This window comes from Oncorhynchus nerka, linkage group LG12 (genome assembly GCF_034236695.1).
Source record: "Oncorhynchus nerka isolate Pitt River linkage group LG12, Oner_Uvic_2.0, whole genome shotgun sequence".
NCBI classification, from domain to species: Eukaryota; Metazoa; Chordata; class Actinopteri; order Salmoniformes; family Salmonidae; genus Oncorhynchus; species Oncorhynchus nerka.
In genome coordinates, this window is record NC_088407.1 from 89,186,336 (window position 1) to 89,203,761 (window position 17,426).

General features: G+C 45.7%; 1 protein-coding gene across 1 annotated transcript; it reads left to right on the top strand.

Moving 5' to 3' along the window:
- Positions 1-7,847: 7,847 nt before the first annotated feature.
- LOC115126144 (enhancer of rudimentary homolog) lies at positions 7,848-16,466 on the top strand. The gene is made up of 4 exons (XM_029655746.2): positions 7,848-7,955; positions 15,022-15,109; positions 15,282-15,402; positions 15,977-16,466. Exons 1-4 carry the CDS (start codon positions 7,953-7,955, stop codon positions 16,077-16,079), a joined length of 315 nt encoding a protein of 104 aa, XP_029511606.1. The 5' UTR covers positions 7,848-7,952; the 3' UTR covers positions 16,080-16,466.
- The last annotated feature ends 960 nt before the right edge of the window (positions 16,467-17,426 follow it).

Below are 17,426 nucleotides of genomic sequence, written 5' to 3' on the forward strand. Positions count from 1 at the left end.
ACGGAGCGGTGTCTGAGGTACGGAGCGGTGTCTGAGATACGGAGCGGTGTCTGAGGTACGGAGCGGTGTCTGCGGTGTCTGAGGTATGGAGCGGTGTCTGAGGTACGGAGCGGTGTCTGCGGTGTCTGAGAACGGAGCGGTGTCTGAGGTGTCTGAGGTATGGAGCGGTGTCTGAGGTACGGAGCGGTGTCTGAGGTACGGAGCGGTGTCTGAGGTACGGAGCGGTGTCTGAGGTACGGAGCGGTGTCTGAGGTACGGAGCGGTGTCTGAGGTAGGGAGCGGTGTCTGAGGTAGGGAGCGGTGTCTGAGGTACGGAGCGGTGTCTGAGATAGGGAGCGGTGTCTGAGGTATGGAGCGGTGGAGCGTGTCTGTGGAGCGGTACGGAGCGGTGTCTGAGGTAGGGAGCGGTGGAGCGGTGTCTGAGGTATGGAGCGGTGTCGGAGCGGTGTCTGAGGTACGGAGCGGTGTCTAGGGAGTGTCTGAGGTGGAGCGGTGTCTGAGGTACGGAGCGGTGTCTGAGGTATGGAGCGGTGTCTGAGAACGGAGCGGTGTCTGAGGTGTCTGAGGTATGGAGCGGTGTCTGAGGTACGGAGCGGTGTCTGAGGTACGGAGCGGTGTCTGAGGTACGGAGCGGTGTCTGAGGTAGGGAGCGGTGTCTGAGGTAGGGAGCGGTGTCTGAGGTACGGAGCGGTGTCTGAGGTAGGGAGCGGTGTCTGAGGTAGGGAGCGGTGTCTGAGATACGGAGCGGTGTCTGAGGTATGGAGCGGTGTCTGAAGTGTCTGAGGTATGGAGCGGTGTCTGAGGTGTCTGAGGTATGGAGCGGTGTCTGAGGTGTCTGAGGTATGGAGCGGTGTCTGAGGTGTCTGAGGTATGGAGCGGTGTCTGAGGTACGGAGCGGTGTCTGAGGTACGGAGCGGTGTCTGAGGTAGGGAGCGGTGTCTGAGGTAGGGAGCGGTGTCTGAGGTACGGAGCGGTGTCTGAGGTAGGGAGCGGTGTCTGAGGTAGGGAGCGGTGTCTGAGGTACGGAGCGGTGTCTAAGATACGGAGCGGTGTCTAAGATACGGAGCGGTGTCTGAGGTACGGAGTGGTGTCTGAGGTACGGAGCGGTGTCTGAGGTATGGAGCGGTGTCTAAGATACGGAGCGGTGTCTAAGATACGGAGCGGTGTCTGAGGTAGGGAGCGGTGTCTGAGGTAGGGAGCGGTGTCTGAGGTACGGAGCGGTGTCTGAGGTAGGGAGCGGTGTCTGAGGTAGGGAGCGGTGTCTGAGGTACGGAGCGGTGTCTGAGGTACGGAGCGGTGTCTGAGTAATGGAGCGGTGTCTAAGATACGGAGCGGTGTCTGAGGTATGGAGCGGTGTCTGAGGTATGGAGGTGTCTGAGGTACAGAGCGGTGTCTGAGGTACAGAGCGGTGTCTGAGGTACGGAGCGGTGTCTGAGTTACAGAGCGGTGTCTGCGGTGTCTGAGGTATGGAGCGGTGTCTGAGGTATGGAGCGGTGTCTGAGTTATGGAGCGGTGTCTGAGGTACAGAGCGGTGTCTGCAGTGTCTGAGATATGGAGCGGTGTCTGAGTTATGGAGCTGTGTCTGAGGTATAGAGCGGTGTCTGCGGTGTCTGAGGTACAGAGCGGTGTCTGAGGTACAGAGCGGTGTCTGAGGTATAATTACATTTAGCAAGCTTCAATGCCTATTCTAATAAAACATTTTACACTACTATGGCAAAAAAAATTGTGTTTCGGTTTTGCTCCGTAACGTTCCCGGTCCTGCTCCTGTTCTGCAACGTAACAGTTCTGCTACTGTTTTGCTCGGCAACGTTATCGTTCTGAACTACTTCTGTACTGCTAGGCAACGTTATCATTCTGAACTACTTCTGTACTGCTAGGACACGTTATCGTTCTGAACTACTTCTGTACTGCTAGGCAACGTTATCGTTCTGAACTACTTCTGTACTGCTAGGACACGTTATCGTTCTGAACTACTTCTGTACTGCTAGGCAACGTTATCGTTCTGAACTACTTCTGTACTGCTAGGACACGTTATCGTTCTGAACTACTTCTGTACTGCTAGGCAACGTTATCGTTCTGAACTACTTCTGTACTGCTAGGCAACGTTATCGTTCTGAACTACTTCTGTACTGCTAGGCAACGTTATCGTTCTGAACTACTTCCGTACTGCTAGGCAACGTTATCGTTCTGAACTACTTCTGAACTGCTAGGTAACGTTTCCGTTCTGTTACTGCTAGGTAACGTTTCCGTTCTGTACTGCTAGGTAACGTTTCCGTTCTGTACTGCTAGGCAACGTTTCCGTTCTGTACTGCTAGGCAACGTTTCCGTTCTGTACTGCTAGGTAACGTTTCCGTTCTGTACTGCTAGGTAACGTTTCCGTTCTGTACTGCTAGGTAATGTTTCCGTTCTGTAATGCTAGGTAACGTTTCCGTTCTGTACTGCTAGGTAACGTTTCCGTTCTGTACTGCTAGGTAACGATTCCGTTCTGTACTGCTAGGTAACGTTTCCGTTCTGTTACTGCTAGGTAACGTTTCCGTTCTGTACTGCTAGGTAACGTTTCCGTTCTGTACTGCTAGGTAACGTTTCCGTTCTGTACTGCTAGGTAACGTTTCCGTTCTGTACTGCTAGGTAAAGTTTCCGTTCTGTACCGCTAGATAACGTTTCCGTTCTGTACTGCTAGGTAACGTTTCCGTTCTGTACTGCTAGGTAACGTTTCCGTTCTGTACTGCTAGGCAACGTTTCCGTTCTGTACTGCTAGGTAACATTCGGTTACCGTTCCATTCCCGCTACCGTAACTGTTCTGCTACAGAAGGCTAGGTAACGTTTCTGTTATGCACCGTTGTGTTACACTACTGTTACCGTTCTGCTACCTCCTCTAACCACTAGGCTACCCCCTCTAACCACTAGGCTACCCCCTCTAACCACTAGGCTACCCCCTCTAACCACTAGGCTACCTCCTCTAACCACTAGGCTACCACCTCTAACCACTAGGCTACCACCTCTAACCACTAGGCTACCACCTCTAACCACTAGGCTACCTCCTCTAACCACTAGGCTACCTCCTCTAACCAGTAGGCTACCCCCTCTAACCACTAGGCTACCACCTCTAACCACTAGGCTACCACCTCTAACCACTAGGCTACCACCTCTAACCACTAGGCTACCCCCTCTAACCACTAGGCTACCTCCTCTAACCACTAGGCTACCACCTCTAACCACTAGGCTACCTCCTCTAACCACTAGGCTACCTCCTCTAACCACTAGGCTACCTCCTCTAACCACTAGGCTACCTCCTCTAACCACTAGGCTACCCCCTCTAACCACTAGGCTACCACCTCTAACCACAAGGCTACCTCCTCTAACCACAAGGCTACCACCTCTAACCACTAGGCTACCTCCTTTAACCACTAGGCTACCTCCTCTAACCACTAGGCTACCTCCTCTAACCACTAGGCTACCTCCTCTAACCACTAGGCTACCCCCTCTAACCACTAGGCTACCTCCTCTAACCACAAGGCTACCTCCTCTAACCACTAGGCTACCTCCTCTAACAACTAGGCTACCCCCTCTAACCACTAGGCTACCCCCTCTAACCACTAGGCTACCCGCTCTAACCACGAGGCTACCCCCTCTAACCACAAGGCTACCACCTCTAACCACTAGGCTACCTCCTTTAACCACTAGGCTACCTCCTCTAACCACTAGGCTACCTCCTCTAACCACTAGGCTACCTCCTCTAACCACTAGGCTACCCCCTCTAACCACTAGGCTACCTCCTCTAACCACAAGGCTACCTCCTCTAACCACTAGGCTACCCCCTCTAACCACTAGGCTACCTCCTCTAACCACAAGGCTACCCCCTCTAACCACTAGGCTACCTCCTCTAACCACAAGGCTACCTCCTCTAACCACTAGGCTACCTCCTCTAACAACTAGGCTACCCCCTCTAACCACTAGGCTACCCCCTCTAACCACTAGGCTACCCGCTCTAACCACTAGGCTACCCCCTCTAACCACTAGGCTACCCCCTCTAACCACTAGGCTACCCCCTCTAACCACGAGGCTACCCCCTCTAACCACTAGGCTACCCCCTCTAACCACGAGGCTACCCTGCCTCCCCATGAATCAACTATAATACACTGGAAGTGGATGAGGGAGTCTGGGCCCCGGGCCGGGGGATAGAGAGGCATTTAAATAAAACACTGGAGAAGACAAAGGAAGGTTTTTAAGTACCTTGCTCATGAGCACAACTCATTGAGATTATGAAAGTTGACAGTTCAGAATCCAATTTCCAAAGCTAAACCAACATAATACTTAAAGAGGAAGGTTTAGTGGACAGGTGACGAAGAGTCACCTTGACTATCAGGCCGAGACTCTCCTACAGGTGAAGAAGAGTCACCTTGACCATCAGGCTGAGACTCTCCTACACGTGAAGAAGAGTCACCCTGACTATCAGGCCGAGACTCTCCTACAGGTGACGAAGAGTCACCTTGACTATCAGGCCGAGACTCTCCTACAGGTGACGAAGAGTCACCCTGACTATCAGGCTGAGACTCTCCTACAGGTGACGAAGAGTCACCTTGACTATCAGGCTGAGACTCTCCTACAGGTGAAGAAGAGTCACCTTGACTATCAGGCTGAGACTCTCCTACAGGTGAAGAAGAGTCACCTTGACTATCAAGCTGAGACTCTCCTACAGGTGAAGAAGAGTCACCTTGACCATCAGGCTGAGACTCTCCTACAGGTGAAGAAGAGTCACCTTGACTATCAGGCTGAGACTCTCCTACAGGTGAAGAAGAGTCACCTTGACTATCAGGCTGAGACTCTCCTACAGGTGAAGAAGAGTCACCTGGACCATCAGGCCGAGCGACGGGTGTTTCTGTTGAGTTCTTCCTGGTCAGCGGTCTGTTTCCGAGGCCAGTGTCTGCCATGTTGAGCAGCCACACCATGGTCGCTGGGGAGGGAGAGAGGTAGATGCATTAGCTAGGCAGCTATGGGGATATGAGGTTGGAAGAAGTTGAGCTGGAAAACTGTGGCGGAGGCTGTTTAAGACGACAAACGTCATACATCCACAAGATATCATCTGGACACCAGATTCACTGCCTTGTCTAGCGTAGTATCCAGTAGAAACAGCAGTGATAGACAACTGTAAAGCAAGAGGGTCATCAATAGCATGCAAAATAGTGCACGATGGCGCACGCGCGCAGCCGGTTTGGGTTCTGTGTCAGGGATAATCAACTGAGGGGCTATGCGTTCTATTGAAAGTAATGAACAACGTGGAAGGTGTGTTTTTGACGCGTTGACCTAAATGACAGAGTGAAAAGAAGTCTGTACAGAATCAAAAATATCCCAAAAACATGCATCCTGTTTGCAACAAAGCTGTTGGCAGTATTAGCCTAGTGGTTAGAGCGTTGGACTAGTAACCGAAAGGTTACAAGTTCGAATCCCCGAGCTGACAAGGTACAAATCTGTCGTTCTGCCCCTGAACAGGCAGTTAACCCACTGTTCCTAGGCCGTCATTGAAAATAAGAATTTGTTCTTAACTGACTTGCCTGGTTAAATAAATAAAAAAATCTTGAATATATACAAACCCTCCCTTTACATTAATATTATTATCTAGTCTGTGTTTCTGGTGTTTGACCTACAGCCTACAGGTAAAACACACTGAACAATGTGCCTTTTTGTTATTAGGTCAAGCACATAGTTCTGCCAGTGGCCCAGTTAGATCTGTAACGATGGCCCATCAACATATTATGTGTTGTATTATCGCCATCTAGTGGTTCTGCTGGTCAACTGCACCCAATGTCAAACAACAAGTCAACCGTTGTTTTATATTCTGCAATCCTGACTCACACTGAGACCACCTGTAGCCGTGGTTACAACAACCCTCCCGTTAATTTTGCACGCCCAATTTTCAGATTTTGATTTGTTAAAAAAGTTTGAAATATCCAATAAATGTCGTTCCACTTCATGATTGTGTCCCACTTGTTGTTGATTCTTCACAAAAAAATACAGTTTTATATCTTTATGTTTGAAGCCTGAAATGTGGCAAAAGGTCGCAAAGTTCAAGGGGGCCGAATACTTTCGCAAGGCACTGTAGATGTCAGTCCCCCAGGAAATAACACCCTATATGGATTCTACAGAACCTAGTGATTAAGCCCAACCCCACTTTCACTTCTGCACCTAAAATAGTTTTCTCTTTGTAAGCCAATATCTATTTCATATACAGTGTATTCCCTTACGAAAAAATATTGCAGTCAGAGTGCAGTATAACTGCAGTTCAACTGTGTTTCCTGTCCTGTTAAGCATTGCAAATGTAACCAGTACTTTTGGGTGTCAGGAAAAATATATGGAGTAAAAAGTACATAATTTTCTTTAGGAATGTAGTGGAGTAAAAGGTTGTCAAAAAATATAAATAGTAAATTACAGATACCCCCAAAAAAACAAGTAGTACTAGTAGTGTTTTTATGTAAGTACTTTACATCACTGCTTTTACTGCAGTTTTAAAACTGCAATCTTTGTTTGTTGTTGTTGTTGTAAGGGTTGAATTGGGAGCTTGATTTGCCCTTGGAACATGTTTTAAAAGCCTAATTTTATTATTTATTTTTTATTTCACCTTTTATTTAACCAGGTAGGCTAGTTGAGAACAAGTTCTCATTTACAACTGCGACCTGGCCAAGATAAAGCATAGCAGTGTGAACAGACAGCAACACAGAGTTACACATGGAGGAAACAATAAACAAGTCAATAACACAGTAGAAAAAAAAGAAAAAAAAGAGTCTATATACATTGTGTGCAAAAGGCATGAGGAGGTAGGCGAATAAATACAATTTTAGCAGATTAACACTGGAGTGATAAATGATCAGATGGTCATGTGCAGGTAGAAATACTGGTGTGCAAAAGAGCAGAACGGTAAATAAATAAAAACAGTATGGGGATGCGGTAGGTAAATTGGGTGGGCTATTTACCGATAGACTATGTACAGCTGCAGCGATCGGTTAGCTGCTCAGGTAGCAGATGTTTAAAGTTGGTGAGGGAGATAAAAGTCTCCAACTTCAGCGATTTTTGCAATTCGTTCCAGTCACAGGCAGCAGAGAACTGGAAGGAAAGGCGGCCAAATGAGGTGTTGGCTTTAGGGATGATCAGTGAGATACACCTGCTGGAGCGCATGCTACGGGTGGGTGTTGCCATCGTGACCAGTGAACTGAGATAAGGCGGAGCTTTACCTAGCATGGACTTGTAGATGACCTGGAGCCAGTGGGTCTGGCGACGAATATGTAGCGAGGGCCAGCCGACTAGAGCATACAGGTCGCAGTGGTGGGTGGTGTAAGGTGCTTTAGTAACAAAGTGGATGGCACTGTGATAAACTGCATCCAGTTTGCTGAGTAGAGTATTGGAAGCCATTTTGTAGATGACATCGCCAAAGTCGAGGATCGGTGGGATAGTTAGTTTTAATGCAAATGCAAAGATAGTTTTAATTTAATGCAAATGTCACTTAATATTAACAAATATGAATTATTGTTCATGTTTAGACAATTATTTTTTTATACGGAATATCATGAATAAATACAGGTTAATTACACCTTCTTTTTTTTTACTATTACGTAGGCGAGTTTTATGTTGAAATGACCGAAATTCCGTGACCCGGAAGTACTTTTTTGGCCGATTCCGTTTCCTAGATAGCACAGCCACAAAGTCGAAATTTGCTTTATGTTAAAAATGTATGAAAACTAAAATAATTAGCTTTGTGGTATTAATTTAAGGCTTAGACATACGGTTAGCCGTGTGGTTATTAAGGTTACGTATTAATTACAATTTTAAGAACATAATTTTTTAGAAATAGGCGGGGTTTATGACTTTGTGGGTGTGGTAACTAGTGACGAGCCGCTGATATCGAGTAGAACAAGATACCTTACTTACGCCAAGACCTCGGTGAAGGAATTATCCAAAACATGGTTAGTATTTGTTTGTTTTAAAATAGCATATCTAAATTTGTGTTTAAGTGGTTTTCCAGAGTTAAAAATAAAAAAAAGATTTGATTGCTAGCTAGCCTTTTGAAATGTTGCGTGCATGTCAATCAACGGATGCTAACGCGTTAGCTAGCGAGCGAAGTGTGTTGTTTTTAAACGTCTTGGTTATAAACCAGTCTGACATATTACATGGTGTTGTATTAATCTTCAACTAGATGTTGTAGTCTGCGTGTTCATTGACATGTCTGTGTTAAATTCCGAGTTACGCCTAGTTCCAGTACTAACGTTTTTAGTTAGCGACAACAGTAATTGTATCAATGGGGGATGGTAGCGAAACAGATGCCTGGCTTTTGGTCCTGTGTTGCAGGATGATCCAGCTCATAACTTTGACTGAGGTCGTCTAGAAATATTAAATTACTGAAATTAAAGCATTTTATTGATGCTCTTCAAAGTAATATACAGTTGTACTCGTTACTCATAGGTCGTGTTAGTTCAAAGACCGGTAGATGGCGATGTTGAGTCGTGTCATTTAACCGTCCGAAGGGAATGAATGTATGCAACTGGTGTATGCAGCCAACTTGATCGGTTGAAATATGACGATACCAGCGCTCACTTCAAAAAATGCCCCGTAAGCCTCGCCCCAGTGGGCAGAGCTAAGCATGTTGCCCTGGGACACTTTTTAATATGGTGAACCGCATATAATTTTACAATGGGGGTGCCTTGGTTCTGTGTATTCAGATTATGCTAATGTATTTGAGACCAGTGTATTGCAGTTAATTTCGTTTTTGACTTAAGTCAAGTATCTGTGAGTAGTAGACCTAAACAGGGGAAACAACGGAGTCCCAGACAGTTCACAATATAATAAACCAGAGAGGGGGTGTTTACTACATAAATGATGGGGACCCTTACAAAACAAGAGAGCAGTTTTGAAAGTGCAGTAACTTCAGTCGACTGGTATTTTGGACACAGTAATTACAGAGTAACTGCAATTATACTGCATTGTAACTGTAGCTACACTACAAAATTAATGCAGTAAAAAATGTTTTAATTTGGATGCAGTATTTGCAGTTATACAGCACTCTGACTGGAATCTTTTTCTTGTAATGGGGAACTGGTTCATCTGGAATACATTCTAAATGTAAATGGAGAGAGAATTAAATGGTGTATTCTTTGAAAAGATGGGTCTGGTTGAGAATGGAACATTCGGGTGGAGAATGGAACATTCGGGTGGAGAATGGAACATTCGGGTGGAGAATGGAACATTCTGTTTTCTGCCTAAGTGTGGTGGTGTTTACCACAGGTTTCTCGAAGTCCATAATGAACCTATACTCTCTGTTGTCTTATCAACTACAGCAACAACTTTTATAATTTGCCCTTTTATAGAAAACCTTTTAATGTATATTTATATTTGAAACTAATGTGACCATTAACATTGGCTGCATATCTAATTGTCCTTCTCCCAAAGTGTGGACTTGCACAATTTAAAACATTTTATTTAACCTTTATTTAACTAGGCAAGTCAGTTAAGAACAGATTCTTATTTACAATGACGGCCAAACCCGGACGACGCTGGGCCAATTGTGCGTCGCCCCTATGGGACTCCCAATCACGTCCGGGTTGTGATACAGCCTGGATTTGAACCAGGCTGTGTCTTTAGTGACGCCTCTAGCACTGAGATGCAGCGCCTCAGACCGCTGTGCCACCTTTCTTCTCATCTCAGGGATTTAACAATGGTGTAAAGTAGCTCAAGCCAATGCTTGGATATCCATGAGGAGAGGGATTGATTTCAGGGTGCTTCGTCAACAGACGGGCTGTGTCCCAATAGGGCACCTTATTCCCTATACATAATGCACTAATGCTGACCAAGGCCCTTAAGGCTCTGGTCAAAATAGTACATTATACAGGGACAGTTGTAGGGAATAGGGTGCTCTTTGGAACCCATTCTGCCTGTTGAGCCTCACCCAGCCTATAGGAAACCATTTCTCCATCCCATTCCCCCCCCAGTTAAGCAAACAAAGGGTGGAGGGGCTGTGACTGTTAATTTTTTTTTTTTTTTGAAAAAAAAAAAAAAACTGGCAATGACTATTTGATCAAGTTCCTTTTTTTTGTAGGTTTAATAAAACTGTTAATCCATCTTTTCATTGATGGAATATTCAGCGGACTGAACATTATTGTACCAATGTGAGGAATTAGTTGCGTTGTGTTGTGTTGTTGCTATTCAGCCTCATCTAGCCTTGACATGGAATAACGGAGTAAATACCTCTTGCCTCTTGGAAATCATTTTGGGGAGAAAAGTAAACACTCCCAGTTTGCACACATCTTTATTTGCTTTGCTGTAATGACAGAGGTTACAGACCCGTGTAAAAGCATACATTAAATTCTCTAACAATGTCTTTAATTAAAAAATTAAAAGCATATTTGTCCTTCATTCACCGTTTTTAATAAGGTAAGAGCAAAAGCAGTAATAATGGCCAGCAGGCTCAGACAATATCCATAATGACTATATAGAAAGTACAAAGACTGGTCAGATGGCTATTCATAAAGACGTCATGGTCTTCATGTTTATGGGTGTGTGGCAACTCAGTGACTTGGGGGGGAGAAAGAACCAATGGAGGCAGGTATCAGGTAGGGGGGGAGAACCAATGGAGGCAGGTATCAGGTCCAGGTGCCTGGCCAGGGTGTCCTCTGTCCCCCCCCTTCCCCCTGGAAGGGGAGACAGAGAAAGACCGTGTTGCCTGGGACACTGGATAATCTGACTCACAAACACACACACACGTTTGACCTGGCTGTGATACTGTAGTACTACTTATGTAACTTCACTGAGTCGAGTCGGGTAGCATTCAACATCCTGCGTTTTGTGTTAACCATGGCAACCGGAACTGTAAATAAAAGAGATGTGCCTCTGTCGCCTTTAAATGTATTTTTCATGTCAGCCAGGAACATCCCTTTCAAAGAAACACCATTTATTTAAATCTCTAGTTGAGGAAAATAAGTTTTGTGTTTTTGTTCTGATCACAAGGAAATCCTAACAAATCAGTTAACGAGGCCAGTTAGGCAGAACAATCTGAATGTTCTGTCGGGGAGTGAGAACAATTCATTTCTCTGGCTGTTTATATGGCTGCTACTAGAAATACTATAATTAAGCAATACGCTCCGAGGAGGTGTGGTATATGGCCAGTATACCACGGCTAAGGGCTGTTCTTAGTTACGGAGTGCCTGGATACAGCCATTAGCCGTGGTATATTGGCCATATACCACAAACCCCCGAGGTGCCTTATTGCTATTATAAACTGGTTACCAGCATAATTAGAGCAGTAAAAATAAAATGGTTTCTTAAACCCGTGGTGTACCGTCTGATATACCACAGCTGTCAGCCAATCAGAATTCAGAGCTCGAACCACCCAGAGTTGAACAGTAATTAAATATACTATAAACTTCTCTCCGTATTAAATCGCATAGCCTACACAGACCCACCGCTGACCATTTGACAAATAACTGTGTGTGAAGAGGCGCCCCCATGGTCTGTATTATCAACGAGCTGCGTGTTTTCCAAACACTGATAATAACCAGATGTTCCCAATCATTTAGGTTGTAAATGAAGCACGCCTCTGGTATGTTCTATTGAGATCTGTCTGGCACTCGCTGTTTTACTACTCCCAAAATATATTTACTTACTTTATTAAGTCAGAGTACATTTTAAATGCAATATACTGGTCTCAAATATATTAGCGTAACTCGGCTACACTGAACCACCACGGACCCATAGTCAAATGAGAGGCGTTTTCACCATATTAAAACCGCAGCATGTCGATCTCTGGATTACGGTGCGGTTCCTTTTGAAATAAGCGCTCGCATCGCCGCATACCGACTGATCGCCGCATCGTACCGACTGACCGACTGATCGCCGCATCGTACCGACTGATCGCCGCGTCGTACCGACTGATCGCCGCGTCGTACCAACTGATCACCGCATCGTCTATACACCCCTTATCCCTCTGGACCGGTTCCATTCAGGCTGCAGAAGCGTTGACATCAATAGATTTTAGGGATAAAAATCAATCTAATAAAACATGTTTAAAAAAATAAAAATAAAATAAATAATCTTCATCTGTAAATTTAAACTAGAGATATTTTTTGTTGTTGCATGCGTCTCATTCAGCCCAATGTCGGCATTCTGCGGCAAAAAAAAGAAGCAATTTTTATGCTTGCTCCAAAAAAATGTGGTCTGAGGTTCCGGCCTGCGGTCTGAGGTTCCGGCCTGCGGTCTGAGGTTCCGGCCTGCGGTCTGAGGTTCCGGCCTGCGGTCTGAGGTTCCGGCCTGCGGTCTGAGGTTCCGGCCTGCGGTCTGAGGTTCCGGCCTGCGGTCTGAGGTTCCGGCCTGCGGTGTGAGGTTCCGGGGTGCGGTGTGAGGTTCCGGGGTGCGGTCTGAGGTTCCGGTCTGCGGGGTGCGGTCTGAGGTTCCGGTCTGTATCGCTCCACGTTGACATTTTTGCAGTTATTTTTTATTTAACTAGGGGGAAGTCAGTTAAGAACACATTATAGGACAAAACACACATCACGACGAGAGACACCACTACATAAAGAGAGGCCTAAGATGACAACACAGCATGGCAGCAGCCCAACATGGTAGCAGCACAAAACATGGTACAAACATTATTGGGCACAGACAACGGCACAAAGGGCAAGAAGGTAGAGACAACAATACATCACGCAAAGCAGCCACAACTGTCAGTAAGAGTGTCCATGATTGAGTCTTTGAATGAGGAGATGGAGATAAAACTGTCCAGTTTGAGTTTGTTTGTTGCAGCTCGTTCCAGTCGCTAGCTGCAGTGAACTGAAAAGAGGAGCGACCCAGGGATGTTGTGTGCTTTGGGGACCTTTAACAGATTGTGACTGGCAGAACGGGTGTTGTATGTGGAGGATGAGGGCTGTAGTAGATATCTCAGATAGGGTTGGGAGTGAGTCGTAACACGGAAACCAAACCGGCTGCGCTCGTGTGCCATCATGCATATATGTATTTTATCCCCCCACACCAAACACGATCACAACACGCAGGTTAAAATATCAAAACAAACTCTAAACCAATTATATTCATTTGGGGACAGGTCGAAAAGCATTAAACATTTTATGGCAATTTAGCTTGCTGTTGCTAGCACATTTGTTCTGGGATATAAACATTTAGTTGTTATTTTACCTGAAATGCACAAGGTCCTCTAATCCGCCAATTAATCCACACGTAAAACGGTCAACCGAATCGTTTCTAGTCATCTCTCATCCTTCCAGGCTTTTTCTTCTCTTGACTTTATATTGCGATTGGCAACTTTCATAAATTAGGTGCATTACCGATACTGGCCTTGTTCGTCTTTGTCACCCACGTGGGTATAACCAATGAGGAGATGGCACGTGGGTACCTGCTTCTATAAACCAATGAGGAGATGGGAGAGGCAGGACTTGCAGCGAGATCTGCGTCAGAAATATAACTGACTTCTATTTTAGCCCTTGGCAAGGCAGATGTTCGTTGGCATGTTCGAGCAGTGTGAGTGCAATAATTGAATAATGTAGATTTCTAAATTTATTTTGCTACGCTCACGCACGCAAGTGGTGTCGTCAGCCTGTAAGACATGATCGGTTGGTGGGAGCGGGAGGTCCTGTATAAACACAAACTCACTTCCTTGACAACAGCTCTGTGCTGCTCCGTGAAGGACCAGAAGTATGAATGGCCTGATTTCTACAGAGGCCGTATGATTGTAAATGCTCAATGGCCAATGCAGACGTCAGATTGATCATGCAGTGCCTTTTTATGCCATATTTAGTCCATCAGATGCATTTTGCCATATGTTGTTTTTGCCTGATGTCTAGCCTGCATTTTCCACACTTGATGCACATGCCCTTCGCAAGGCTGCAGAACGGTTTGTAGCATGGAGAAGATCCTGTTCGACGAAAGCTAATATACAGAATAAAAAATTAAAACGCAACATGTGAAGTGTTGGTCCCCTGTTTCATGAGCTGAAATAAAAGATCCCAGTTCTATTCGCACAAACAGCTTATTTCTGTCAAATTTTGTGCACAGATTTGTTTACATCCCTGTTAGTGAGCATTTCTCCTTTGCCAAGATAATCCATCCACCTGATAGGTGTGACATATCAAGAAGCTGATAAAACAGCAGGATCATTACACAGGTGCGCCTTGTGCTGGGGACAATAAAAGGCCATTCTAAAATGTGCAGGTTTGTCACACAACACAATGCCACAGCTGTCTAAAGTTGAGGGAGAGTGCAATTTGCATGCTCACTGCAGGAATGACAACCAGAGAATTTAATGTTATTTTCTCTACCATAAGCCGCCTCCAAATTCGTTGCAACCTGCCTTACTAGCGCAAACCACGTGTCTGGCGTTTTGTTGGGAGCTAGCGGTTTGCTGATGTCAACGTTATGAACAGAGTGTCCCGTGGTGGTGGCATATGGGCAGGCCTAAGCTACGGACCACGAACACAATTGCAATTTGAATGCACAGAGATACCATGACGAGGTCATGAGGCCCATTGTCGTGCCATTCATCCACCGCCATCACTTCATGTTTCAGCATGATAATGCAAGGCCCCATGTCACAAGGATCTGTACACAATTCCTGGAAGCTGAAAATGTCCCAGTTCTTCCATGGCCTGCATACTCACCAGACACGTCACCCATTGAGCATGTTTGGGATGCTCTGGATCAACGTGTATGACAGCATGTTCCAGTTCCCACCAATATCCAGCATCTTCGCACAGTCATTCGAAGAGGAGTGGGACAACAGTCCACAGGCCACAATCAACAGCCTGATCAACTCTATGTGAAGATGACGCTCCTATCCACCGACTCGGTACTGGTACCCCATGTATATAGCCAAGTCATCATTACTCATTGTGTATTTGTTCCTCGTTCTTTTTTCTCTTTTTTTCTCTCTCTGCATTGTTGGAAAGGGCCCGTAAATCAGCTTTTCACTGTTAGTCTACACCTGTTTGTTTAGGATGCATGTAACCAATAACATGAGATCATGTGTTGTTGTTGCAGTCTCACACGATCCTGTTGGTCCAGCCCACCAAGAGACCAGAGGGACGTACGTATGCTGACTATGAATCAGTCAACGAGTGCATGGAAGGTAAAAACTGACAGCCAACTCAACTGACAGAGAAGGATATAGAACCCACATCGTCTGTGAGACAGTACTGACCCGCTGAGCAAAATAAACAACGTGATGGAATTTAAAAAAAATGCTGTTAGATGGTCAACCAGTTTTAAATGTTTCACTAATCTATAAATCTCTTTTCCAGGTGTGTGTAAGATGTACGAGGAACACCTAAAGAGAATGAACCCAAACAGTCCATCCATCACCTATGACATCAGTCAACTGTTTGACTTCATCGACGACCTGGCTGACCTCAGCTGCTTGGTGTAAGTCTGGGGGCGTTCCAGGAGGTGTTGCAACTTGTCTGTGTAGGCAACCTGGAACGTCTCCCAGTCCTAGTTGTTGTTCTTTCGTCTGAATGAGTCTGTCTGAACGATATCAAACGCCATACATTTTAATTTATTTTATATTCATTTATTAATAACCTGGTTGTTTTAATTTGCGTTAGAGTTGTTGTAAGGGTATTATGAATGCCTATAATGTCTTATAGTTCACTGTAACACCAGCGTTAGATCTGCAGGTATTAAGTGAAGTGTCACCTAAGTGTGTACTTAGAAACGTCCTAGGGTTGAGGATTTCTATCGCCTCATATAAGGCTCAATTTTGATGGGGACACTCAGTCTCTCTTTCTCCTCCTAGGTACCGTGCGGACACACAGACGTACCAGCCCATGTTTTAATATATCGTTCCGTCTGTCTCCTCCTAGGTACCGTGCCGACACACAGACGTACCAGCCCATGTTTTAATATATCGTTCCGTCTGTCTCCTCCTAGGTACCGTGCCGACACACAGACGTACCAGCCCATGTTTTAATATATCGTTCCGTCTGTCTCCTCCTAGGTACCGTGCGGACACACAGACGTACCAGCCGTACAACAAGGACTGGATCAAGGAGAAGATTTACGTGTTGCTGCGACGCCAGGCCCAACAGGCTGGGAAATGAGACCTACAGCCTCTAGTTCCAGGCGGACTGCACTGCACTGCAGACGCATGCCAGATAGAAACACATCTGGTTTGGTGTTTTAACATGTCACCTAACCACATCCAATACAACACGGCAATCTGATGACAACTCTGCGTAGTCAGTGACATTGGTTGATGCCGTGCGACTTCTGCAATGTAGTCTGCCTGGAACGCGACCAATCTGTGACGGAAGAGGTGGGGGTTTGATAGGAATGATGGAGAAGGGTTGAATTATGTTATGAGTCCTGGATATTATACTATTTTATAAGGTGTCTCGATGAGAACTTTTCTAGGAGGGGGGGGGGTGAAGTGTGATTTTATTTGTATTTTTAATTGTTTTTTTGTATTTCAAATTGCCCCCCTTTATGAAGATGTTTTTTGTCTTTACTTAAATAAAATAAAAACAGCAAGAAAAACTCTGGGTTTTTGTGTTTAATGTTCTGTACTCCTATGGAGAGGACTTGTCCGCTGTGGCCTTACTTTGATTTCCTACTAAACTCAGGAAAAAAAAAAAGTCCCCTTTTTCAGGACCCTGTTTTTTCAAAGATAATTTGTAAAAAAAATATATATATATAAAAAAAATCCAAATAACTTCACAGATCTTCATTGTAAAGGGTTTCAATAAACGGGCACCTGTGGAACAGTTAAGACACTACCATCTTACAGACTAAGCATTAAGGAATGAGCGTTACACCGAGGCCTGTACTCTGGAGCGGGATCGAGGTGGAGTGTCCGTCATGGTCTGGAGCGGTGTGTCACAGCATCATGAGGCATTCTCATCGCTGTGTGTTACAGGTGGAGGGTCCGTCATGGTCTGGGGCGGTGTGTCACAGCATCATGAGGGCATTCTCATCGCTGTGCGTTACAGGGAAGACATGCTCCCTCGTGGTACCCTTCCTGCAGCTCGTCCTGACATGACCCTCCAGCATGACAATGATACCAGCCATGCTGCTCATTCTGTGTGGGATTTCCTGCAAGACAGGGATGTCAGTGTTCTGCCGTGGCCAGCGACGAGCCCGGATCTCAATCCCATTGAGCACGTCTGAGACCTGTTGGATCGGGGGGTGAGGGCTAGGGCCATTCCCCCCAGAAATGTCCGGGAACTTGCAGGTGCTTTGGTGGAAGAGTGGGGTAACATCTCACAGCAAGAACTGGCAAATCTGGTGCAGTCCATGAGGAGGAGATGCACTGCAGTACTTAATGCAGCTGGTGGCCACACCAGATACTGACTGTTACTTTTGATTTTGACCCCCCCCCCCCTTCGTTCAGGGACACATTATTCCATTTCTGTTAGTCACATGTCTGTGGAACTTGTTCAGTTTGTCTC